This window comes from Euleptes europaea, chromosome 1, assembly GCF_029931775.1.
Source record: "Euleptes europaea isolate rEulEur1 chromosome 1, rEulEur1.hap1, whole genome shotgun sequence".
NCBI lineage: Eukaryota > Metazoa > Chordata > Lepidosauria > Squamata > Sphaerodactylidae > Euleptes > Euleptes europaea.
The window spans coordinates 119,098,543-119,124,981 of record NC_079312.1 but is presented as its reverse complement, the minus strand read 5'-3'; the positions used below and the strand labels follow the sequence as shown (position 1 = coordinate 119,124,981).

General features: G+C 46.5%; 1 protein-coding gene across 1 annotated transcript in view; it reads right to left on the bottom strand.

Moving 5' to 3' along the window:
• USP43 (ubiquitin specific peptidase 43) overlaps nt 1-26,439 on the bottom strand; it is a 146,308-nt gene that overhangs the window by 8,620 nt on the left and 111,249 nt on the right. Inside the window, 4 exon segments of the mRNA XM_056848198.1 lie at nt 512-641; nt 1,699-1,776; nt 7,763-7,866; nt 24,801-24,912. Of these exon segments, the coding sequence (XP_056704176.1) occupies nt 512-641; nt 1,699-1,776; nt 7,763-7,866; nt 24,801-24,912 (424 nt within the window).

The following is a 26,439-nucleotide window of genomic DNA, read 5'->3' as shown; positions in this document are numbered from 1 at the left end:
CATCAGGCCTACAATTGAGGGCAGCCGCAAGTTTATCCATTGTTGCTGGCCTCCCCATCGTTCCCTCCCCCCACTCTAGCATCTGTGGGGGCTTGACCTGCTAAAACCCAGTTACATGGTGGCATCTGGATAATTTTAAGGCCACCTGTCTACGGTCTTATTCTGATGTTTTATTGATATGGCTGATGTTTTTGTTGATACCTGATGGTTTTATGCATTTTAAAAGTTGTTACCTGCCCTGAGCCTGGCTTGCTGGGAATGAGGGTGGGCTATAAATTTGGAAAACTAAATAAATAAATAAATACTGCTGTCAATGCTTACCTCTTCCAGAACCACAGTTAGTTATGCTAAACAGAGAATACCTCTAAGGGGAAGAGACTGGCACAACCCAAGGAGCACTTCATCTTTAGGAAGCAAGTAGCTTCGGGACCCATTAACCAATTGGGACCTACCTGCTCTGGCCACTTCCCCCTGCCTCGAAATCATACCAGTGGGCCTGCTCGATGGATACCTGTTCCTCCTTGGTGTAAAGCTGGAAGCATTCGTCCAGAGTGCAGCTATGCTGCTGTTGATGGAGCTGCTGCTTCAGCCTCACACTGTCTGCATCCTCAACCACTTCCTCCTGTATGTTGCCAAACAGACTGCAAAATTACAGAGGAGCAGGTCAGTAGGGATTCTGTTACGGACAGGCATTTGGCTTCATAGCATTCTGCTGCTCCTTCCCGGAGCTGCATTAACTCTCAAAATCCTGAAGCAGCTGTCTAAGGATTGTGTGATGAAACTCCTTTTAAGCTGAGACATGCAGCTACAAACTAAAGGCACCGGTCCAATAGAGGTGGATTTAGATTCACATAGAAGACAATGCTATTCTAAGATAACAGGGCATAGTTTCTCAAATTGGGCAGGGATTTTGGGAGTCCTACCCAGGACAGCTTTCACTCACTTTCCTTTGAAAGTCAGGTTTCTTATGAAGCTTCAGATCTTACCTTCTCAAAATGCCAAACTTAGCCCCATTAAATCACCAGAATGTTCTACAGAAGTTCTAAGCAATACCACTTCAATAGATGGGCATTTAAAAATCACAGAACTGGAAATCTCCATATAGCCTTTCAGCATTGATTCATGACCCACCCTCAGAAGAAAGGCCCAGTTCACACCAAAAGGCAGAAGACAAAACTGGTCTTGGACTGGACCACTTTAGATAACCAGTAGGAGGCTGCATCACTGAATGTACACATTCTTTCTGAATGTACACATTCCCTCTGCAAAATGTACACATTCTTTCTTTCTCTATATCACCACAGGGTAGCATTCAACTATGCAGTTCCTCCAGCTGTAGTCTGAGAAAAGGTTTCCCTCCCCATTTGTGTGAAGTCGGCCTTAACAGTGGAGCTCAGATTGGGCCTTTTGATTATGAGACCACTGGGAAATGAGCAGTGATCAGTGAATGCTTGCAATGGTCCTGCCCAAATTTTTTTTTTGTAAACCTGGAATCAAAGACAGATACCCCTTTACCAGTATGGATATTCAGTTTTTCCTGGGTTTACTGAAAAAAATCTGGCCCAATAAACCCAAACCTGAAATTTGCTGATTTTTTTTTTTGCACAACCCTATATTTTGGAGGCCACTCCCTTGCCCCCAATGGCTACCTAGGGAGATTAGCCACAGTTTGCCTTCTCCAGAGCCACATACACTCACCATTCTTTGGTGTTCACATCCCATTCAACCACCAGCTTCACGTGAGCAGGACCACCTGCACCACCAAACTGCAGTGCTCTGCAAGAAGAGTGCGAAGAAAGAAATGATGCTATTAGTTAAGTGTGTGTGGGCCCAAGATAGTCACTGAGGGGGATACCATCAACCCCCCCTCTTTCTCGCTTGGCCCAGCTGACTACCGCCACCAGACTTGGTGCATCTCCATGCCTCCACGGCCACTGCCGGCCCCGAGAAGCTTTCAGGTTCCACCACAGATGGGCCCAGCATGTCTCTTGGGTTTCATGGCTGCCCCCAGGCCTGGAACAGTTCCAAGGCTCCACTACAACCACCACCAGGCCAGGACTGCTCCCAGTCTCCATGGCCATTGCTGAGCCCTGAGCACCTATCGCATTCTGCCACAGATGGGCCTGGTGTGGTTCCAAGCCTCTATGGCTGCTGCAGGGCCAGGCACAGCCACCAGGCTCAGCTGCAGCCAGCGATGACCATGCAGGAGGTAGATACATTTTCTGCACACGTGCAGAGGACGATTTTTCATTTTCGACAATAATTTAATTATTAATAATTTAATAATTTTAAAAATCATTATATTTTTAAAGATTTCAGATTTTTCTGCAAGCCTGGGGGACTTACCCCAACTTTGCAGGAAAATCTATTTAATGTGGCCCTGATCTGCAGATTTAGATATCCATAGTCAGGGGCCACGCTTGGCTTTCAGACATATAGATGGCGGTGGTGGGGATACCCCCATGGTCGCTGAAGTAACATTCCATGATACGATTCACAGACTGATGTAAGTGGCCTAATTATGTCTCCCTGGCACCAACACAAAGAGAATGGAGACTCCCATGAGCCATGGAAAAACCCAGGTCAGAAAACATGATCCCAAAAGACAGCTGTGCCTCAAGCATAAGATCCTTCAGGCTTATGGGGTCAGATACAAGAAAGAACACCTTTTTTTGGCAAGACTTTCCCCCTGTTCCATGCACATACATGACTTGAGTGGATGTTATTGCCCATCTATGCCAAGTTACCATCATTTTTAGGACTCCACTGTCTGCTTGCTGCTGTTCCACACAGCATAATAGCTGACCTCAGATGACCATCTCTGGTTGACCATCTCTGAATTGTGTGTGCTGCAGCTTACCCTGTTAGCCCTGGTGAAAGGTTTTACTAATATTTTAAGGCCAGCATACAGCCACATTATTGGTTTAAACAACCAAAAGCACATAAATATTGGAAAATACAACATATTTTTTCTATTACAAAAAAAGGACACATTTTGAGCCTGTGGCACCTTTGCACAGGCATTTCATGAGCCCCATCTCTAGGTTAATACATTGTATACCGTATATTGTTTTGTTGTTCAAAATTTATAGGCTGCTCTTCTGCCGACACAAGAGTCACCAGGGCAGCTAACAAATTTAAAACCACATCTTAAAAACCATTAAAACCAACAAAATACTCATCTTAAAACAATTCAAACCAGTGTTAAAATACATGCAAAAACATTAAAACAACAATTAAAACACTGGGTAGGAAGGGGGGATCAGAGAGGGAATGCAAAATGAAACAAAGAAAATCTTTACCCATTACAAGAAGATGGCAACAAAAGGGGACAGATGAATCTCCCTGGGAGAGAGAGTTCCAGAGTTGGAGCACAATTGAGAAGGCCCTCACCTGGGTTGCTAGCCACCTACTCTCAGAAGGTACGGGAACCCAAAGCAGGGCCTTGGTAGATGACTACAGTGGTCGGGTAGGTAGGTAGGTTCATTAAGCGGTTAGTCCTTCAGGTATATTGGTCCCAAACCATATACAGCAGCAAGTCAACACCAGCACCTCCAATTGTGCCCACAAACAGATTGGGAGAAGGCCAAGACTGGAGTGATATGGTCCGTATGGTCTACTCCAGTCCAAATCCTGGCTGCAGCATTCTGCACCAATTGAAGTTTCTGAACACTTTTCAAGGGCAGCCGCACACAGAGCACACTGCAGTAATCTAACCTATGCACCATAACTCACCATAATGACCATCTTAATCTCTTGAATCTTTCTTTTGGGGAGAGAGGTGTAAAAAGGCACAACAAGCTCAGCTGCTAGGGTAAGAGTAAAGTAACCAAAGGGAAACCCAGAAACTTTTGCTCCTTTCCCAAAAGGCTACAGCCAAAGGAAAGACAAGGGTTGCACCGAAGACAAAGAGTCAGAGGTTGCCTTTCCAGATACCATCCAATAGCTAGATATACAAACAGCTTGCGAGCTGCTGGACAAAGCAGGACCTTGCAAAGTCCCAAATGTATCCAGCAGGGGGCAGGCTCCTCCCACAGAAGCAGCAACATATCTCTGTTTTTAAGAAATGCTGGTTGCTCTTAGTGGTGGGAGCCAGCTAAGTGCCCATGACGCAACTCATTTGCTGCTGCTGCTGCTGCTGTTGCTGCTGCTGCTCCTCCTCCTCCTCCTCCTCCTCCTCCAGATGTTAATGAGCCATGATCACAATTGTGTTTACTGAAGCATGCTCCAATAGGAGGGATGATCCATCAAGGGAAGGAAGAGCCAAAACAAAACAAAAGAACCCCTTTCTGCCACACAAGGTCTGTGGTTCTGCAGCAGACAACTCTGTCAGTTTGGTCTTGGAACACCTCCCTCCCCCCTACACACACACTGCAAACTGCCTCAGAGGTATTTAGCCAGGAATCTACTCCCACTTCTGGAATCCTACAAGGATTCTTTCATCCCAAGGGTCTGATTCAGTATAAGGCACCTTCATGTGTTCATGTGTCCTCAGGGACTGGGATGAGTGTCGACAAAGCACTCAAGACCCAGTATGTTGTAGTGATTACAGTGTCAGACTAGAACTGGGGAGGAGGCAATCTGTATTAAAATCCCCACTCTGCCACAAAACTCACTGGGTGACCTTGGTCCAGTTACATACGCTCAGCCTAATCTACCTCGTAGCCTTGTTGTGAGGATAAAAGTGCAAACTATGTATACCTCTCAGAGCTTCGAGGAGGAAAAGCAGGATTTGTTTTAAAAGTAGCAATAAATGATAAAGCTCAGGCCAGGGTCAACAAACGAACTTCCTCCCTTGAGCATCCCTACAAGAGACACCTTCCCATGTGGTGGACTTCTCGCACAGCAAAGAATGCAGGTGGTCCTCAGAAACGCCCAGCTGGTGCTGTGGAGAAACTGTCAGGTGGAGTGCATAGAAAGAACATTTAGCTTGGGTTTCTGCTTCTTCCTCTCCCAAAACCTCTCTGTTTGTGCAGTTTGTTCCCCAGCCCTGCACCAAACGCCCAAATGGGGATCCCCATCAAAGCCCCCGGATCCATAATTAGCAAGCACTGTGGCACAATGACAGCAGCGGATTCACTCCCTGCTTCCTGGGGACATTATCTGAGCTAACATTATCTTTGACTGGAATCCAGCTAGCGGCGGTAAGACATTAATAATTCAATGGCCCCTCACCGAGCGTTCGACAGCAACGTGCAACCGGCACCGCACGCCGCAGAAGCAACACCGCTGCTGCTGAAAGATTGCGGGCCATGGCGCATGGCTATGACATGGGGAGGGGAGGAAGTGCATGCCAAAGGATCACTGGGTGTTGGAACTACTGCTTAAAAGGAGAAGTGTCCAGAGAAGGGCAACAAAGATGGTGAGGGGTCTGGAGACCGAGTCCTAAGAGGGAAGGTTGAAGGAGCTGGGTATGTTTAGCTTGCAGAGGAGAAGACTGAGAGGGGATATGATAACCATCTTCAAGTACTTGAAGGGCTGTCATATAGAGGATGGTGCCAAGTTGTTTTCTGTTGCCCCAGAAGGTCGGACCAGAACCAATGGGTTGAAATTAAATCAAGAGTTTCCGTCTAGACATTAGGAAGAATTTTCTAACAGTTAGAGCAGTTCTTCAGTGGAACAGGCTTCCTCGGGAGATGGTAAGCTCTCCTTCCCTGGAGGTTTTTAAGGCTAGATGGCCATCTGTCAGCAATGCTGATTCTATGACCTTAGGCAGATCATGAGAGGGAGGGCCCCTTGGCCATCTTCTGGGCATGGAGTAGGGGGTCACAGGGTGTGGAGGGAAGGTAGTTGTGAATTTCCTGCACTGTGCAGGGGGTTAGACAAGATGACCCTGGTGTGGTCCCTTCCAACTCTATGATTCTATGATTCTAAGTGCTAGAGTTCAGGATATATGTTCCACACCCACCTCTTATGTATAAAAAAAATTGGGTATCCCTGGATCTATCTGTTCTTTTGGTCCCACCCACCCAGTAAGAGCTAGGGAGCTTCAGCTACAAACAGGTGACCTGGCAATGCCCCCTTGACTATTCAGGCCAAGAGGTAATGAGCAGGAAATGGCCACATCTAAGTAGAAGTTGGTAACAATGCCTTAAGGTGGCTTTGTGACCTGCTGACTATGTAACCCTCATGTAATGCATTCCGAGGATAGTAATTCCTTGGGGGCGCTCATCCAATCTGCTGTCCGGTCGGGGTCCCTGAACAGTGGACAGCATATGCCGAAGGCTGGTGATGCTGATGCAGCGCAATCACTACACAAGTAGCAGTAACTGGACCCCCCCCCCCGAAGGTCTTTTATGTATAGACGTTTCCCCACGGTCACCCTGCTGACTGCTTTGGGGCTTCGTGCATTTTCTGCCCTTCAGAGGTCGCCTTGCTCTCCTCACGCATTTTGCCCACATTTTCTAGATGCTGTTTTAGTCCAAATCTGGAAAATGCGGGCAAAACCCACAGGGAGAGCGAGGTGACCTCTGACGGGCGGAAAGGGCATGAATAATCAAAGGGAAGCCCTGAAGAAGTCTGCAGGGTGACCGCGGGGGAAACGTCCTTGCATAAAAGGCTGAAGTGTCTGATCCCTGGCAAGGAGGTAACATATCAAGGAAGGATGCTTATTGCTCTACTGGAAAAGATGCCATCCATTGCTCCACATCTTTGAGGATGCAGGGAACTGCAAAATTGACTAGATTAAAGGGAAATTGAATGAAATGTGTCTGCAGACACACTGGGAACTGGACCCCCCAAACCTGCAGTACTTGCCTGCGACTGAGTTGCAGGAGCTGGTTCAGAGAGAATTTTGGGGGAGGAAGCTGAGGGACGAGACAAATGCTGCTCAGTAGAAGGGCAGGGCTTCCTATCTATGACAGTCCTGATACTGGTTTTGTCCTAGAAAAACCCCAAAGGCCCGGGCATGCATGACATAGTTGAGAAAGTGCTTCCATCTTTACAGCCTAGCATCTTGTGTCAATTGAGGACACTCTCAAGGTGTGTACACTCAACACACCCCACTCCCACCCTTATCTGCAGTGAGACTGGGAGGTGGGTTTTAACTGCGGGGTCAAGGAAATCCCCCATTCAACTTAATGATAGAATTCTTGGTTCATCTATGAAATTTGATACTTGGTATGGGTGGGAGAGGAAGAGTATGAGGCTGAGACTTTCCCCCTTACTCAACAGGTTCCTGGAGGTGAAATATCATCTGAATAAGCCTTTGTATTAACAACACATTAGAAAATCACATGCATAGATTCTTGGCAGCTGCCCCATTAGAGCAGAACTCGCTTCCTCTCAATACCTGCCATGTACCAAGCTGAGCATCCCCCAGAACCATTGTCATGGCCTGCTCATTTTGGCTTGTGCATGGTGTCAAGAATTTAATGCCAGCAGAGGAATGGGCTTTTAGTATGTGGCATTTTTATGTCTTATTTGAATACGGCCATTAAGCTTATGCAAATTACTTATTCACTCAGACGGTAATCCTCTGGGATTGGGCAGCCTAAAATGCTAAATAAATTCAATAAATAATTACCAGAACTCTCTCTCCTCAATATATATACAGAGAGAGATCAGGGGTCTCTTCTTGATAGCTCTGTAAGAGAAGGGGGGCATACATTTTGGATAAAGTTAGAGACAGAGTCGCTTAGAAAGCAAGACTCCCCGTTTGCAAGGGAATGGGCTCCGATTATGATCCTCAGTCCACTTCTTTGCTCTTTGGACGCATACCCACCTCAGTCCCGTCTAGCGGAGTCTTTGTGTTTTCTCTTACCTGTCCACAGCTGGATGGTAGAGAGGCCAGTTGTCCTGAGGACAGAGATAGCTGCATATTGCAGAGCTTCCAACCACTCGCACCCGGAACAGGCTCCCAGTAGCCTGAAAAGACAAATGAGGGGGGGGGAAGGTGAGCCAAAGAATTCCATGCCCTCCTGTCCCCACATATTATTATTTTTAAATCAGGGACCTTGGAGGAAGGAGCCAAGCTCTGTGAGAGAACCAAAGAGCCAGCTGCCTCTTGGGATGAGAAGTGTGGCTAATCTTTGTGTCAGATATCCTTCAAGGAGCAAATCACAGTGTCTCCATCGAATCATTAATGAGTATGTCACGACGGTCCAGTTAACCATGTTTCCTGTACAACTGAGCAGCTGCAACCCCTCTTTGGCAATTGCATGGGGAATATGAGGGCAAAGCCAACTGTGCAGAGATATCCGGAAGAAGAAGCACTGGTGCCATTCATTTTAAGCAGCCAAAGCATGTATCTCAGCTATTCTGACAACTACCAAGCAACTCACCAGTATTGGTAACCTCCATGCTGCAGATCTGGGACTGAGGCCAATAAATAGTTTTCTAGCAAGTTTATGGCTGAGGTGAGATTTGAACTTGGAACTTCACAGTTCAGACTCTTAGCAACTATGCTATGCCAGTTCTCATTCTGCCCTCCTGGCTGTCATTTCATTCTACAGTTTCTTCCAACTACTTGGATCACAGGAAACACTGTGTGTCCTCCTAGGTACCACTCAGTTTATGTACGTCATTGCAAGTTAGCATATAGCTAAGGAAAAGATGAAGCTCTTCGTGTATAGAGGCAACTGACTATGAGAGGACTGGCCCTCAGGCAGAGTGAAATCCCACAACTTGGAATAAAATCACAAGGCAAGACAAACCACAAGTCCAGCACCTGCCTAATAAGATCAATATTGGTGTGGAAGGGCAGAAGCAATGCATTTATACCTTGTACAGTGAGGGGGAAAAGTATTTGATCCCCTGCTGAATTTGCCCGTTTGCCCTCTGACGAAGAAATGACCAGTCCATAATTTTAATGGTAGGTTTATTGTAGCTGTGAGAGACAGAATAACAACAGGAAAACCCCCAGAAATCCAGAAGACAAAAGTCAGAGATTGATGTGCATTATAATGAGTGAAATAAGTATTTGATCCCCTATCAACCAGCCAGATTAGGGTTAGGGTTCTGCTGTCGACAGAAGCAATCAATCCATCAGATTCCAAACTAGCCACCATGACCAAGACCAAAGAGCTGTCCAAGGATGTCAGGGACAGGATTGTAGACCTGCACAAGGCTGGACTGGGCTACAAGACTTTTGCCAAGCAGCTTGGGTAGAAGGTGACAACCCTAACCCTAACTGTCAACCTCCCTCGGTCTGGGGCTCCATGAAAGATCTCATCTCGTGGAGTTGCAATGATCATGAGAACGGTGATGAAGCAGCCCAGAACTACACGGGGGGAATTTGTCAATGATCTGAGGGCAGCTGGAACCATAGTCGCCATGAAAACAGTTGGTAACACACTACGCCGTGAAGGACTGAGATCTTGCAGAGCCCGCAAGGTCCCCTTGCTCAAGACAGCACATGTACAGGCGGTCTGCAGTTTGCCAATGCACATCTGAATGACCCAGAGGAGAACTGGGTGAAAGTGTTGTGGTCAGATGAGATCAAAATTGAGCTCTTTGGCATCAACTCAACTCGCCGTGTTTGGAGGAGGAGGAATGCTGCCTACGACCCCAAGAACACCATCCCCACCGTCAAACATGGAGGGGGACATATTATGCTTTGGGGGTGTTTTTCTGCTAAGGGGACAGGACACCTTCACCGCATCGAAGGGACGTTGAATGGGACCATGTATCATCAAATCTTGGGTGAGCACCTCCTTCCCTCAGCCAGGGCATTGAAAATGGGTCGAGGATGGGTATTCCAGCATGACAATGACCCAAAACACACGGCCAAGGAAACAAAGGAGTGGCTCAAGAAGAAGCACATTAAGGTCCTGGAGTGGCCTAGCCAGTCTCCAGACCTTAATACCATCGAAAATCTGTGAAGGGAGCTGAAGGTTCGAGTAGCTACACATCAGCCTCGAAATCTTACTGACTTGGAGTTGATCTGAAAAGAGGAGTGGGACAAAATACCTCCTGAGATGTGTGCAAACCTGGTGGCCACCTACAAGAAACGTCTGACCTCTGTAATTGCCAACAAGGGTTTTGCCACCAAGTACTAAGTCATCTTTTGCAAAGGGATCCAATACTTATTTCACTCATTATAATGCACATCAATCTCTGACTTTTGTCTTCTGGGTTTCTGGGGTTTTTCCTGTTGTTATTCTGTCTCTCACAGCTACAATAGACCTACCATTAAAATTATGGACTGGTCATTTCTTCGTCAGAGGGCAAACGGGCAAATTCAGCAGGGGATCAAATACTTTTTTCCCTCACTGTAGCTGCTCAGCAATGAAAGGAAAGCCTGCCTCAAGACTTAAGCAGGTGTAAAGCAAATTCTGAAGTAATGCTGATGCAGATCCTGAAAGGGATTTTTTTTTTTTTTAATGTGCATTGTTTTATAAAAATGATTGAACACACGTGAAGCTCCCTTATACTGAATCAGATCCTTGGTCCATCGAATCAGTATTATCTACTCAGACCGGCAGCGGCTCTCCAGGGTCTCAGGCAGAGGTCTTTCACATCACCTACTTGCCTAGTCCCTTTAACTGGAGGGGCCGGGGATTGAGCCTGGGACCTCCTGCATGCCAGTATACAACTGAAGAAGCTGTTATCAAGCGAAACGATCACCAATCTGGAGGTGTCGTCTTGTGTTGTTGTGGTGCTGCTGTGGAAACATCATCTGTATAATTGACTGTTAATTAGTTAATTTTTTGGAAGCATATGGTGAATTAACCTATTCGTGTTTATTGATATTTGGTCTTACCTGTCTAAAGTTTTTTGTATGAAGTCAATACAAACTCTTGGATGTCAAATTGTATGATGTTAATACAAAGTCTTGGATATTTTTCTCATAGATATTTTTTCCTATACATATAATGTTTGTTCAGTATAAATAATTTTACACAGTAAATTGCCATTTCTTAAAGAGCCCTACGTGCTGTTGTTTCTTGTTATAGCCATAATTTTCAGCATAGGTTATTGTTCTGATAGAGTGCCTCAAGACTTAAGCAGGTGTAAAGCAAATTCTGAAGTAATGCTGATGTAGATCCTGAAAGGGATTTGTATTTTTTTTATAATGTGCATTGTTTTATAAAAATGATTGAACACACGTGAAGCTCCCTTATACTGAATCAGACCCTTGGTCCATCGAATCAGTATTGTCTACTCAGACCGGCAGCGGCTCTCCAGGGTCTCAGGCAGAGGTCTTTCACATCACCTACTTGCCTAGTCCCTTTAACTGGAGGGGCCGGGGATTGAGCCTGGGACCTCCTGCATGCCAAGCAGATGCTCTACCACTGAGCCACAGCCCCTCCCCAATACCACACACCCTATGGAAAATAAGCACGCCCCTCCCAGTCATTACATATCCCTCCCTAGCCCACCCTAATCCTATGCTGTCCCAATGGGAAAAGGACTAATAAAAAGATACATTGGTTAGCTTTCAGAACAGCTTCTTTTCAAAATGGAAGCATTTTGGATATAACACCAGACTCTAAAGATGAATACAAACATACTTCTCCGAACTTATCTATCTCAGATTGGAAACCTACCAACCTTCATGGCTGCTCTTGCAATGGCTTCCCAGCATGCATCCTTGCCACAAAACAGTCTTTCTGCAGAATTATGTTCCAATGATCTTTGATAAATTGCCTTGTTGTAGATTATATGTTACTAAACTGCTCTGAAAGAGCATTACAAAAATGGATACTTGGGCTTTCAACATAAGAAGTGGTCTTATACTGAAAATCAGGAATTTGGTGCATCTAACACTGTACAGTCCACTTCAACTGGTGCTGTCCTTTACCGCCCAGCAACCACAGTTCCTTTTTTTACTGGCAATGCTGGGATGTGTGTGTTTGAACCTGGGACTTTATTTAGGCAAAGCATGTGCTATGGTTTCTTAACTTGCACAAGATCGCGTCCATGCTCTGTACACTTTTATTCCTATGTGGACATTGCCTCCTTGTCATCTCTGAAGTGGCCTTCACAGATCCTTGGGCATTGGTATGACCCACTTGTATCCTTCTACAGTAACAGAAAATGGGGCTTGCTGTCTCCTGCTATTCTACTCATGTCTGAACCTCTCCAAAGTGCAGCTCACAAATCCTAGGTGAGTTCTCAGTATTTGAACAGCAGGTTTTCCTCATCTCTAGTCAGACTGGTGTTCTACAGGAAGAGAGCTGACTCTTATACCCAGTATAGCAGGGCCTGAATATTCCTGCATATTTCTAGTTGTCCCCATGTTATCTGTTCTGTTCACATGTTACAACTAACACACATACATCATCTGCTTGTAAGAAAGAACCAATTCGCATTCAATTTACAAATGAAATTGGGGACCAGTCCCTGGATAAATGTGGGGTTTTATTATCTATTCAGCTGTACATGCGTTGGCTATAACATGAGAATTACTCAACACATATACAAAGAACAACCAAGTATACACTGTACATGGACTGCACATGCATTCACTGTAACTTGTGAATAGGGCTCATTACCTCTTATATAATAGCCAAGTGTATATCAGAGGGACAATAAACTGGGTCTGTCTACAGACAACCAAGGAGTTTCTTGAAGAATTCCTTAGGTATGATGAGAAAAATATTTGTTTGAAAGTTTAAACACCCCCCCAGACCTAATGAGGACAGAACATGCTCACTACCTTTAGAACATTGAGGACAGGTGAGTTAAACAAAGGGGATGGGGAAACAGAAGATAGGGCAACTGGCATGCTAAAGGTCCTAAAAGTTTATAGTATACTGGAGAGGAAGATTTGGCTCAGGGGGAGGGGACTTTCCCAATGGCCAACTGTTCACGGACAATTTTGATGCTCTCTTGCCACGGAGCAAAAAAAAAAAAAAAGCGTTTTATAATTTTTTTTCATGGCCGCGATTTATTCCTGTCAATCTTGATGTAATTTCTGTTTTTCATGGGAACACAGCATGCTGTCCCCTTTGCAGGAGGCCTCCCCTTCCAGCAAGCTCATTGTTTATGCCCGCCCAGCAGATTACCTCATGTGGTTCACCTCTGCGGGCACAGCCCCAGCGCAAAAAACAAGCACCAGTCCCTCTGGTCTCCTACATTTTACTTACACCCTTGCTCTGTTCTGCTTTTGGAACAGTCAGATTCCAATTTGGGGGGGGGGGGCAAGGCAGCACTTTCCTCAAAACTTCCCTCTATTTTCTATAAGTGTGGAACCCACTGCCCTTTAGTGACAGGCAGGATTGGGGGGGGGGGGAGTTGCATCCATATGCCCAGAGAAGTATTTAGCTGAAAGTTGGAATGGAGCAGCTCCAACCTGTGCCAATTCAAGAGGAGTGCCTTGGATTTCTCTAGAAGCACATTTTCCCCATCCGAATTCTCAAAACTCTGCCTGGGGGCTGATTGTTGAGTTTTGAGAATTTGGATGGGGAAAAGGTACATCTATAGAGCAGCAAATCCAAGGCAAAACCTCCCATGCATAAATGGCCACTGTAAACCTCTTGCATTAAAGCGATTTCCCAGAGTATGTCCCCACCACCAATTTACAAAAAAAAACAAGCACCAGTCCCTCAGGTTTCCTTATGTAATTTTTCTATTTACCATGCTCCCATGCATAAATGGCCAAACACTCTCCCTTGCCTTCTCTTTGCAGCATGCCGATCAGCACACATTGCTCTCCCCCTTTTCCAAGATTTCCATAGTTCTTTTGTTCGATTCTTTTATCAGGTTGGGGATGCACAGGATGCATAGTGGGGGGAGAGGAAAGAAGGCCCCTGGCTTGCGCGCCGGCCCCGATCCAGCCTGTGTGCATGGGAGGGGGAGAGGAAAGAAGGCCCCTGGCTTGCGTGCCGGCCTCGATCCGGCCCCAGTGCATCCTGAGAGGGAGCAGAGAGGGCCCCTGGCTTGCGCGCCGGCCCCGATCTGGCCCCAGTGCATCGAGAGAGAGAGAAAAGGGAGACCCAGAGCAGACTGGCCACTCCTCTTCAGAAGGGTGATGGGAGGGAGTTTTGCCTTGGGTTTTCCGCTCTCTGGATGCACATTTTTCCCATCCGAATTCTCAAAGATCCCCCCTCCCCGCTGGGGTAGGGGGGTCAACAGCCCCTTCCCTTGAACAACCCCCCCATGGGTCCAGCTGCCCTAGACCGAGCTGCCCCCACACCCCTGGCACGCGAGGCACACATGCCGTGGCCCCGCCGGCCTCCCCCTGGAGCAGGCCATCTGGCATCCCCCTGGGCTTGGAGGTGAGGGCCCGGCTCCAAGGCCCATCCTGGGCGGGGAAGGCGTGCCGCCTGCCCACCCGCCTGCCTCTGGGACGGAGGGAGAGAAGTGCCATGACTCCACGCAGGCAGGCAGGCAGGAAAAGGGGCGGTATTCTTGTCCGAGCGCGAAACTTCCCCAGCCAATCGCGGTTCACAGGGGAGGAGAAATTAGCCGGCATGGGCGAGGAAAATTGATGCGAAGTTTGAACCAGGGGAAATTTTTCATGGAGCCCTGCGGCAAAAACTGCGCAGAAAAATCAAAGATTGCACCAACACAGGTTTGAGAAGACGCAGTGATGACACAATTTTTTTTGGCCAAATCCGAAGCGGTCATGAAAAATAAAAAATTAGCAGTGCGGTAAAACAGACGTGAAACAGCCACAAACCTCCGTGAAAAAACCCCCAATCACTTATATCCCCTTACCTTTGCAATTCCTCACCAAACCCCTAGCTCGTTCCTTCTAACAACAGGTTTCAATCAAAAAGACAGCAAAATGCGCCCTCCCACCGACAAGATCAGGTTTTCTGCATCTTTGGGGGATTTTCTAGGTGAGGGTTCCTGGGCACCATGCATCCACCAGTATCTCTCCTGGTGCCCACCAAGCTTTTCAGAAGGTGGATGGGGCCTTGGTAAAGCAGGGCTTATTATTGGCTTCCCTCATTCAAATGAAAGGGTTTTTCATGGATGCAACAGCAGCAGCTGGCAAGGGAGGATCAGGAACGCTAGCAAGCATCCAGATTTGTGGTTCTATTCCCCTTTCCGGGTTTCTTTCTTTTTATACTCCCTTCTCTCCCAACCCCAAGGGCTTTCTTTCATTTTTTTTTATCCCCCTTCTGCAATTCTTTTGCAAAGTGTAACAGCCATTTGGGTTTGGCTCCACCTCCTGTGACAGCCATTTCAAGGTGGCACTCATCAACCCCTTTCAAAATTCCAAAGGTGCCCGGAGGTTCAAATAGGTTGAGGACCCCTGTTCTAGGTACAGAAAAAATGCATTGCTGTAGTTTAAGGATGCCCCCCTCGAGAAAGGGCTGATGAGGTTGGAGCATGCTCACTGCCCTTGGTGTGGCTGAGAACAGTGAGGAGGAGGAGGAGGAGGAGGAGGAAGAGGGGGAGGAGTTGGTTTTTATATGCTGATTTTCTCTACCTTTTTAAGGAGAATCAACCCAGCTTACAATTTCCTTCCTTTCCTCTCCCCACAACAGACACCTTGTGAGGTAGGTGAGGCTGAGAGAGCTCAAAGAGAACTGTGACTAGCCCAAGGTCACCCAGCTGTCTTCATGTGGAGGAGTGGGGAAAGAACTGGTCTGCTCAAGGTCCTAAGACTTGGTTGTATTCCAGAAGGGGGGATCTGAATGGAAGGGAAATTCCTCAATCAGTCCCCCACCCAGTTTACAAACAAGTTAGTTCACATCATACCGCCCCCTTCCGACATTCCATGACACTATAAGCATGATTAGAATTCAAGATAAGGCAATCATTGCATGCAGGAGGAAGCATGAATGGCTTCAAGTGAGTTCTATGGGACTAAAAATGGGACACAATAAGCAACATTCTTAGGAGGACAAAACCTGCTTCCAAAGAAAACCTGGCCGCTAGGCACAGCTTTATTCCCCATTCCAATGAGGTCCCTGATCTCTTAGAGAAGACAGCAATTGCCATTCACACCAAGGGGAAAATGTGCCAGACTTGGTAACACTGTTGGGACAGTGACAAACCCTGCCCCTGACACGAGGGTATGTGAATGCCACTGATCCAGGCCCCATGGGGAAGGTTTTCTTGTCATATATGGACCTGCCCTATGGCCCTTTCTCAGCCTTGCCCATCATGACTACAGGAATTTGCTGGGTAAAAAATACAGCCCCAGGGATAGACGTTTGCCCAACTCTGATGCTTCAACAGGGGGTGCTCATGTTCATTTGAAGCATCCCTCTGGTCACACAAGCTAAGTGGTTAAAGAACGGCAAAACAGGAAGGACTTTCTCTGTCTCCAGGGCATGAGCATGAGTCAAGCAGTGATTTTTCATTTCTGCACAGAACTAGATACCGATAATAACCGTGGATTAATTAATCTAAAACAAAGACTTGGGACCTGATAATGCACTCCAAGTAAATTACATGTTCACGCAGGCAGATCTATCCCACACCGCAACCCCAATCTCCGTTGTCTGACGCTCCGTCAGAAAATTGTTTCACATTCTGCAACCTTTTCCCTGGTGCCAGTTGCAATTTCCCAGTTGTCATACAAATGGACTAATTTACTCCTCCCTTCCCTCCATAATGCTGTTTTGTCATTAAAACCAGAGTATGATTAGCCAATACATTCCGGATTTCATTATGTTCCGTGTCCAGTTCCCTTGTCCTCTTGACAGAGACTGTAATGAGACCTGATGAAGGGACAAATATGAATCCATTATCCTGGCACCACTTGGATCATAATCTAGTTCTCTTAGACAGATCTCGGAAAGAGTGAGATGCCCCTCTACCCCAGTGCGATATATATTTACTGCGTGGATAGGGAACAACCAGCAACTCTGTTCACCACAATTTCCTCCCCATGGCTTCTGCGTGAGGGGTTTGGTGTCAGTCCAAAAATAGATGAATTAAATTCACAACAGCCAACTTCACATTTTGTAGATCAATAACCTGTGCTGCAATGTAAGACATTTCTATAGTGCATAGGATATCACATGGAAAGATAATTAGGGGAAACAAACTTTCCCACCTCCTCACTCTTATTTCTTATTGCTATTCAGGATGTGTGCATCTTTTTATGCAAATGACACATGTCAAGTACCTTAATGAGTTAGTCCAAAAATAGCCATGGGCATCTGCTATCTATTCACCTGCACAGGCTGCAGTTGTGCCTCTATCCTCCCCACCCACCCAGCTGGAAAAAAGGGCCGGTTCTCTGGAGATCAAGGAGCCCCATGGCGCAGAGCGGTAAGTTGCAGTACTGCAGCCAAAGCTTTGCTCACGACCTGAGTTCGATCCTGACGGAAGTCGGTTTCAAGTAGCCGGCTCAAGGCTGACTCAGCCTTCCATCTTTCTAAGGTTGGTAAAATGAGCACCCAGCTTGCTGGGGGCAAAGTGTAGGTGACTGGGGAAGGCAATGGCAAACCACCCTGCCAACCTAGTCTGCCTAGTAAATGTCATGTGACGTCATCCCACGGTTCAGTAATGACCCGGTGCTTTCACAGGGGACCTTTACCTTTACCCTCTGGGGATCTGTCGAGCCCTAAGGGAGCACATAGCCTCCTCTTTTACTCTGTCTTGTCCACTACCTGGAGGCTGCATTCAGGCCACTGGAAACCACTGGCTGGTGGATATTTACCCTGGGAAGATAGATTCCAGTAGAGAAGATAGATAGTTCCCAGTAGAGAAAGATCAACCCCTCTCTAGAAGTTCCTCTGTTCATTTCTCCCACATGACACCATCTTGGAGGTAATATAGAGCATTAGAAACTCTGGGGACTGGAGAGGACAACTTTTCCTTGAAACAGGTATGTGTGCCTGTTCCCCCTATCTAGACAGGTAAATGCTGAGTTATTTTGCTTCCCAAAGCTACAGCAATAAATATATTACAGTACCTGGCCACAGCCTTGAAGGGTTAGAGTGCAGTGGTTTTTTACCTTTAATCTACAGCCAAGTGTATATTTTCATCAATTGTACTCTAAGCCAGACATAAAAACCACACTCCAGACATAAAAACCACACTCCAGACAAAGAAACTTAAACAAATCTATTATGATCAATGAATATGATACACAAATCTCAAGTCTATGTTCAAAGAGACCCTTGTGACTTAAGGCTATCAGATTTTAATCTGATTTAAATAAGATTTTAATCTTATTTACTGTATTCCACTTTTTAAGGACCTGGGAGAGGCATCCACATGTGAGATTTTATCCTCAAGGTGGAATGAAACGTATAAAACATCTCACTTGTGCTGTCAGAAACTATTGCTAATGGGGAGAACAGGTTGTCTAAAATCCCAAATACCTCCTATGTGTAGTGGTTAAGAGTGGCAGACTCTCAGGGGAGAACCAAGTTCAATTCCCTGCTCCTCCACATGAAGCCTGCTGGGTGACCTTGGGCCAGTCACACTTTTCTCAGAACTCTCTCAGCCCACACAGAGGCAGACAATGGCAAACCACCTCTGAACTTGCCTTGAAAACCCTACAGGGTTGCCATAAGTCAGCTGTGACCTGAAGGCACTTTCCACCACCAAAGTTCTGAATGTCCCACAAGATTTGTAAATCATGTCCTGGAGTGATGTACGGCCCCTGTTAAGAATCACCAAGTCTCTTATTTACTAGCAAGGCAAGCTGTGCTTATGTCCTGGACAGATATTTTATCTAGGGAAGTATGCTGTGTGTTTTTATAAAATCAGAACTTTGTACCGAAATAGCTAGAATCCTGTGCCAAGATAAGAGGAATTCCACAATCTTTGAATGATCTTGCGTCATATTCTGCTTCTGTGAATTATGGGGAGAGGCAAGCAGCTACACAGGATAGCATATGCTGGGTGTCCTTTGCCTAATACAAACCCTGCTAAATCCTTTAGCCAATATGGTATAGTGGTTAAGAGCAGTGTTTTGGAGCAGCGGATTCTGATCTGGAGAACCGGGTTTGTTTCCACACTCCTCCACATGAAGCCAGCTGGGTGACCTTGGGTGAGTCACAACTCTCTTAGAGCTCTCTCAGCCCCACCTACCTCACAGGGTGTCTGTCGTGGGGAGGGGGAGGGGAGGTGATTGTAAGCTGGTTTGATTCTGCCTTAAGTGGTAGAGAAAGTCAGCATATAAAAATAAACTCTTCTTCTTCCTCCTTTTCCCTGCTTTTAACAATTATATTCCAGTTCTGTACTTTTCCCATTCCTGTTACAAAACTGTGGAATACTCTTAGTCATACCTTTGGCTAATTTGCTTTCAATAAATGTCCTCAGAGATCCCTCGTTTCCCCTCCACATCATGACATCAGAGAAGGCTTCGTAATCTCCCCTGCCCTCCATTTCCCCTGGACCTCCTCTGGGTTTACACCTCAGTCTCAAAACAACAGGGCAGCACTCACCAGCACACTTATCTCCCTCCAAATGGCCAGCTGGTGCTACTAGTCAGGCTTCTATTAATATCCCCGGGCAGCCATGAAAGCAGCAGAGGGCCACAGAGTTAATTAAATACCCTCACGTTTTAATTAAACCTAATTTAATGAAAACAGCTCTTCAGAACCACAAGCCCAGAACAAGCTGTGTTAAGTTACAAGGGGCCTTGTTAACTTCTTAAGTTGATGGCTTCTCTTTTTTTGGTGAAAACACAAGAACAAATGGGAAGAAAGAATTATGTCTGCTTTTGTGCCTCATGTATTTAGCGCTGTACTCCTAGCGGTGGGGAGAGGAAGATACGTGGGGGTGCAAATCAAATCCACTCTCTTGCTAGTCTGGTTCCAAACAGACACCCTTGCCTTCCCCAACCACTATTTATTTTGTGCAACCAACACAGTAGAATCAGCAGGAAACAAAGGCAACACACACGTCCAGAACCCTCCTTTGCTTCTGAAAAAGCGGGTAAGAGCAGCAGCCAGGAGTGCCTTTCATCACTTTAAGGCCTCGGACCCTCATATCTTGAGGACTACCTCTCCTGCAAAGGTCTGCCATGACAACTTAGCTGATCTGAGCAAAGCTTTCTGAAGATCCTGCCCTGCAAACGGCTAAGATCTACAGCTGCCTGTACACATGGATTCTTGGTTGCGGTTCCCTCCATGTGGAATGACTTGTCTGAGGAAGTCAGGAAGGCTCCCACGCTTCAGGAGGGCATTTTCGAAAGGGAATGGGTTTGGAGTATAATCACATGTTTCAGGAGAATGCTTTTATAGTAGGGTTGGCAACCTCCAGGTACTAGCTGGAGAGCTCCTGCTGGTACAACTGATCTCCTGCTGATAAGAGATCAGTTCACCAGGAGAAAATGGCCGCTTTGGCAATTGGACTCTATGGCATTGAAGTCCCTCCCCTCCCTAAACCCTGCCCTTTTCAGGCTCCACCCCAAAAACCTCCCACCGGTGGCAAAGAGGGACCTGGCAACCCTATTTTATAGAGACAGCAGGGGGCTTTCTGGGAGATTGTAGGCCTGATAAAGGGTGCTGGTGGTTGCCTTTAAAAACGTTCACGGTTGATATCAACAAACCTTACATGCAGCCTCCCTCATATGAAGACCACGTGGGTTGCAACCTGCCAATCAGGCTGTGTTCGGTTACCCTTGTTATGTGGGGTGCTATGGTGACCTGCTGGGAGCAGAGCCTTTACTGCAACCACCCCCAAAGCTTTGGCATATGCCTCTCTTTGGCAAACAGGAGTGGCTATTCTCTCATGGCTTTTCAGAGGGACTGCAAAACTGATTCATTTCAGGTAGAGGCCAATTTGATGGAAATGCTGCTTTGATTTAATGCATCTCTTGGCAGCACAATAACTAATTAAAAAAAAAAATCCACAGTGCCCGATGAAACCAGTAGGTCCAGTTTTTCCTAGCCCCACATAAGGAAACGGCCTGAGGTACACAACAAAGAACAGAAAACACACCCACAGTGGGAGAAAGAAAGCCCAACAAGCTGCCCAGGAATTTATATTAACCTCACATTGCATCGAGGGGGTGGAAGCATCTGCCCACCTCTCCAGCAAAAATTGCGCATGAGAGTGAATTTAATGCTGTCAGAATGGCCAGCTTCTGAGTCCAGCATTTGCTGCCTTTGAGCCTCATTATCCATCACACTTCAAGGTGGCACCTGACAGAAGGGGCCACGAAGTCAGCAGGGAGCTTTCCTGTTCCAGCACCTGCAGCCTGACCAAGGTGCGGTGGCTGGATAGCTCGTTTCAGAGCCTGTATTACGAAGTCAATTCATTAAGACTTCATGGACTGCAAATCTCCCCTCATTGCCTGGCCCACGCAGGGGAAAAGGCCTCAGCTTTTGATGCCTCCTGCTAGGAACACGATCTTGCTAGGTAGCTCCATCTTAATATTTCATGTCAAGCAACCTGGGGATGGCTCCCTTGTGGATGAACTGGGCTGCAGGCACACCACTCCTCCCGACTCCTTGGAAGAGGGAGGGGAGAACCAAGCACAGCATACAGCAGAAAGAGCCAGTTGCTTCTAGGTGAGAAGAAGAGGAGTTGGTTTTTATATGCTGACTTTCTCTACCTTTTAAGGAGAATCAAACCGGCTTACAATCTCCTTTCCTTCCTCTCCCCACAACAGACATCTTGTGAGGGAGGTGGGGCTGAGAGAGTTCGGAGATAACTGTGACTAGCCCAAGGTTTCCCAGCAGGCTTCATGTGTAGGAGTGGGGAAGGCAACCTGGTTCTCCAGATTAGAGTCCGCCGCTCATGTGGAGGAGTGGAGGATCACACCCGGTTCTCCAGATTAGAATCCGCCACTCATGTGGAAGAATGGGGAATCAAACCCGGTTCTCCAGATTAGAGTCCGCCGCTCATGTGGAGGAGTGGGGAATCAAACCTGGTTCTCCAGATTAGAGTCCGCCGCTCATGTGGAGGAGTGGGGAATCACACCCGGTTCTCCAGATTAGAGTCTGCCGCTCATGTGGAAGAATGGGGAATCAAACCCGGTTCTCCAGATTAGAGTCTGCCGCTCATGTGGAGAAGTGGGGAATCAAACCTGGTACTCCAGATTAGAGTTCACCACTTTCAACCACTGCACCATGCTGGCCCTTGATGTTAAAAACCACATCTCCTCTCCGGCTATGCCTGGCAAGTTTAATTGAGTTATCTTTGCAATTCTTTTTTAAAAAAACTAATCAGGAAACATCAATCATACGTCCCTTCCCTGTGACCCAGAGGGACTGCTAAAGAAAGAGGGGGGCGTTATCCAGTAACTGTCCTCAGGCAGCCTTTCTCGGAGTCATGGGCCTCGTAGGCTAGGTTTTCAGATGACCAAAAAGCTGCCTTAAGATTGCTTTACATCTGGCTGCTTGGAGAGCTGCTCCACGCAGGAAGCAGGTCATGTATAAATTGCTCAGCATGCCAAAAATTCAATCCTTCTTTTGACACTGCAAACACAACGGGCTTGAAGTGGTATGCTGAGCTGCTGCACACACCGGGCTCACTAGCACAAGAAGCAATCTCTGTGCAGCTGGATTTAGAAGGACAACCATGTGGGCTCTTTCGTCCTCTGAGTCCATCCAAAGTCAACATCACAAAGGAAAGGAATAAAAGGCAGACAGGCAGTCAAGTCCTATTCTGAGTCAGCCAGACGGATTGACAGAACGAAGGCAGTATGAACTGCGCGTGTGCCAGTGATGTGCTCCTGCAGGGACCAGTAAGCCTATATAGGTCTGCATACACTGAACAGTTGCCTGGACACAGAAATGAGGGGCGTTACCCCCTTGCGAACAGTTCATTATTATCGGCCACCAAATAACAGACTCAACATCACCTGCTTGCCTGGTCTCTTTAACTGGAGACACCGGGGATTGAACCTGGGACCTTCTGCATGCCAAGCAGATGCTCTACCACTGAGCCACAGCCCCTCCCCTTGTAATCTTAGTATACAAGCATGTGCAGAGTGGCATTCATTCACCACTGAACAGCTACAGCCAACTCATGCACATCTGGGATTACTGGAAAGAACTAAGAGGCCTAAGTGATTTTATATAAGCTTCTAAAACAGCCCACCCTCTTGAATCTCCTAGGATATACTGGGACAAATACGGGCATTAGGGTTGCATATAGCATATGGTGGCACCAAATAAACATGCCATGGATGCTAAGATGAAAACTGGTGCAGCATAAGTCCAGCACATCTCTCAGGCAGGGCACACAGCCCCACAGACTGCAAAGGAGCTAGGTAAAGGTAAAGGTCCCCTGTGCAAGCACCGGGTCATTCCTGACTCATGGGGTGATGTCACATCCCGACGTTTACTAGGCAGACTTTGTTTATGGGGTGGTTTGCCAGTACCTTCCCCAGTCATCTTCCCTTTACCCCCAGCAAGCTGGGTACTCATTTTACTGACCTTGGAAGGATGGAAGGCTGAGTCAACCTTGAGCCGGTTACCTGAAACTGACTTCTGTCAGGATCGACCTCAGGTCATGAGCAGAGCAGTACTGCAGCTTACCACTCTGCGCCACGGGGCGTCTCATACTGGAGTATATAAAGGGGAGTGTGTGGATCTTGCTAAGGGGCTGTAGCTCAGTGAAAGAGCATCTGCTTGGAATGCAGAAGGTCCCAGGTTCAATCCCCGGCATCTCCAGTTAAAAGGACTAGGCAAGTAGGTGATGTGAAAGACCTCTGCCTGAGGCCCTGGAGAACCGCTGCCGGTCTGAGTAGACAATACTGACTTTGATGGAGCAAGGGTTTGATTCAGTATAAGGCAGCTTCATGTGTTTAATGAAAGGTAGGAAAATGCAAAGATTCCTACAGCAAACAAAGGAGAGGCACACCAAGCACAGGGGGTCATTGTGGGTAAAGGAAGTTCCTATATAAATGAATGGATGCTAATGAGGAAAAGTAAAGCCCTGCATTTGTAAACAATGCCATAGAAAGGCACATCTTGCCCAGTGCCTCTGATACAGCAGCTAAATCCACACATTGTTGGATACTGTGCTATCCCTGAAATGTAGTGATCATTTGCAGCTGAACTAGCCTGTGCAGACAGGACAATTCAGCAAATGATTGCTACAGTACAGCAACATCCAGTGATGTGTGGATGCATCCTGGGGGGCCAAGCAACATGAGAAAAGACACAATGTACCCCTGAAGGAATTCCTGCAGCGTACAGGGTTTCCCTTTATATATTGCCCACTCCCCAAATTACTGGCAAGGAATCACATCTCCCCATTTATGTTTTTCTCGTCAAATGCCAAATGCTCAGTTTAAACCCCCGAAAAGGAGAAAGAAATAGTTTACCCCCTCTGAGAACGCTTTTCCAATCTGTAATGCTTATTCCTCCAGCTTTTATTTCCAAAAATTCAGTTTGGAAGAAACAGAAGGGATTAACGGGCCAGAAGCAGGATTCTCTCTCCCGCTGAGACTACAGCTCGATGTTGATCATGCACAGGGAAAAGACCCACCGAACATCTACAAGTGACAATCCTGGAATACAGATGCGACGATCAATCTTCATTTTGCTCTGGAATTTAATTTTAGGTCCCTTAAGGCATCTGATTATGATTTAATAAGATGTAATTTAATTAAAATGCTACCCATTTAGAACAAATCTGAAAGGCAAGTAACATGCACACACACAAAAATTAATGTAACATTTAAAATTAATCATTTGTCCCTGTGGGGGATTTAGTGTCTGCAGATCAAAAGTTTATAATTTAGCGACAGTCCAGGGCTGCTAAAGAGGAGCACAGTCTTCCGTGGGCCACGTCTTGCTTCCTGACTCAGGGAAAGGAGGGTGTTTCAAAAGGGACTCGGGGGAAGAAGGGCTTGCCACTTGTGCCCATGAGCCCTCCGGAATCCTTACTGCCACTTGGCACTTAGTTCCTTCTTATATCCTGCTGTGGACGTAGCGCCCCCCACCGTCCTCTATGCAGGATATTTTTCCCTTTTCCAACACAGGGCAGGAAGGACAGGTGGATGCACTTGACCCTGGAGCCCAGCAGATACTCACCTGCCCTTGGGCCTCTCTTCTCATTAGGTAGCGCATTTTGCCCAGGATGCACTGCTGAAGCTGCTCCCACGACATGGCTCGGTCTTCCCGCATCAGCAGTGGAGGGCCAAACCTGAAGAACATGTTGAAGAATGATCAGGCTATGCTTACTGCTGCAAGGGTCATCAGGCAAGAATGTCTGCCTCCAGATGTGTTTTTTTTTTTATTCACCTGGTGGTGCTGGCATGATACACAGACACTTGGGCCTTGCCGCTCAATGATGAGGTTATCAGAATCGTTATGGCACTTCATTACTTATTTAGAACATTTGTCACCCACATTTCCTCAGTCACAGTCTCAAGGCTATACGCTAAAGTCCAGAAATTTGGTGCACACACACACCCTCCCCATTTTCAGAAGAAACTGAAAGTAGGAGATCAGTACATCCCCCACCCCCACAATTAAAAGTATATTTCAAAATGGTTACCCTACTCTTATACTAGTAGAGAAGTTAGAATTTGGTCAACGAATGGTCAAAGAAACCCTGATTACCAAAAAAAAAGGGGGGAAAGGCTGAGAATGGGGGACCATTTCTCTCCAGACTGAAAAGAGTTCTTGGTACATGGCTAAGGGATTTCCAGGCGTTTCACATAGCTGAAATTTGGTAAGTAAATAATTTATGAAATCTAATTAGAAAAGTCTGAAAGGGATGGAATAAGAAACCTTTGCAAGTCCTTCGAAGGGAATGGCCATGGCAAAAAAGGGTATAGCATTTGGTTTGTATGTATTAGGTCCCAGGTTCAATCCCTGGTATCACCAGTTAAAAGAATCAGGTAATAGGTGATGTGAAAGCCTCCTACCAGAGACACCGAAGAGAGACTGCCAGCAAGAGAGATACTGGATCCTGACCTTGACAGACCAATGTTATAAGGCAACTTCATATGTTCATGTAGAAACTGGGGATAAGACGTGTAAATCCCTAACAGTTAAGGAAATTTCAGGCAACTAAAAAAAAACACCTGAACTTTGGCACAGACATAGTCCAACAGAGTAGGGTTTTTTTTAATGGAACATTTTAAATCTGGCAGTCAAAGTTAAGTTTATTCATAAGGGAGGCCAACATTCCAGCATGGAACATGCCAGCTCCTACAAGAGATGGAATATGGGGTGGGGGGGTGGGGGGATAAAGAAGACTTCACTTGATGCCCTTTGCCAAAAAAAATCTGTTCCAATAGCTGCTCGAGTCCAGTGTAGTGTCTACTGCATTATTTTAAAAGAGTGATGTCATAACAGATCAGGATATCTGGGTTGGGATGACTGTGGCCAGGCGACTATGACTGCATCAACATACCGAGGGTACTCCATCATCAACAACATCATGTAGAGGCATTTTCACTAGCAATGGGGCATTCACACAGGATTTTTGTGTGCACTTTCTTCCATCAGCCGCCATTTCTCCTGCATTGCCCCCCCCCCCCCCGCTGCACCTAGAGGGATTGTTCCTTTCTTTTTTTAAAAAAAAAGTAGCTACTGTTATCGTGCTAGAGCATTCTAACAATCTATTGATACCACCTACTAGTTTCTCTAAATTTCCATCTTTAATTTTAAAAGTCCTTTTTCACTGTGGAGACATAAGAGGAAACGTATATCACTGTAATGA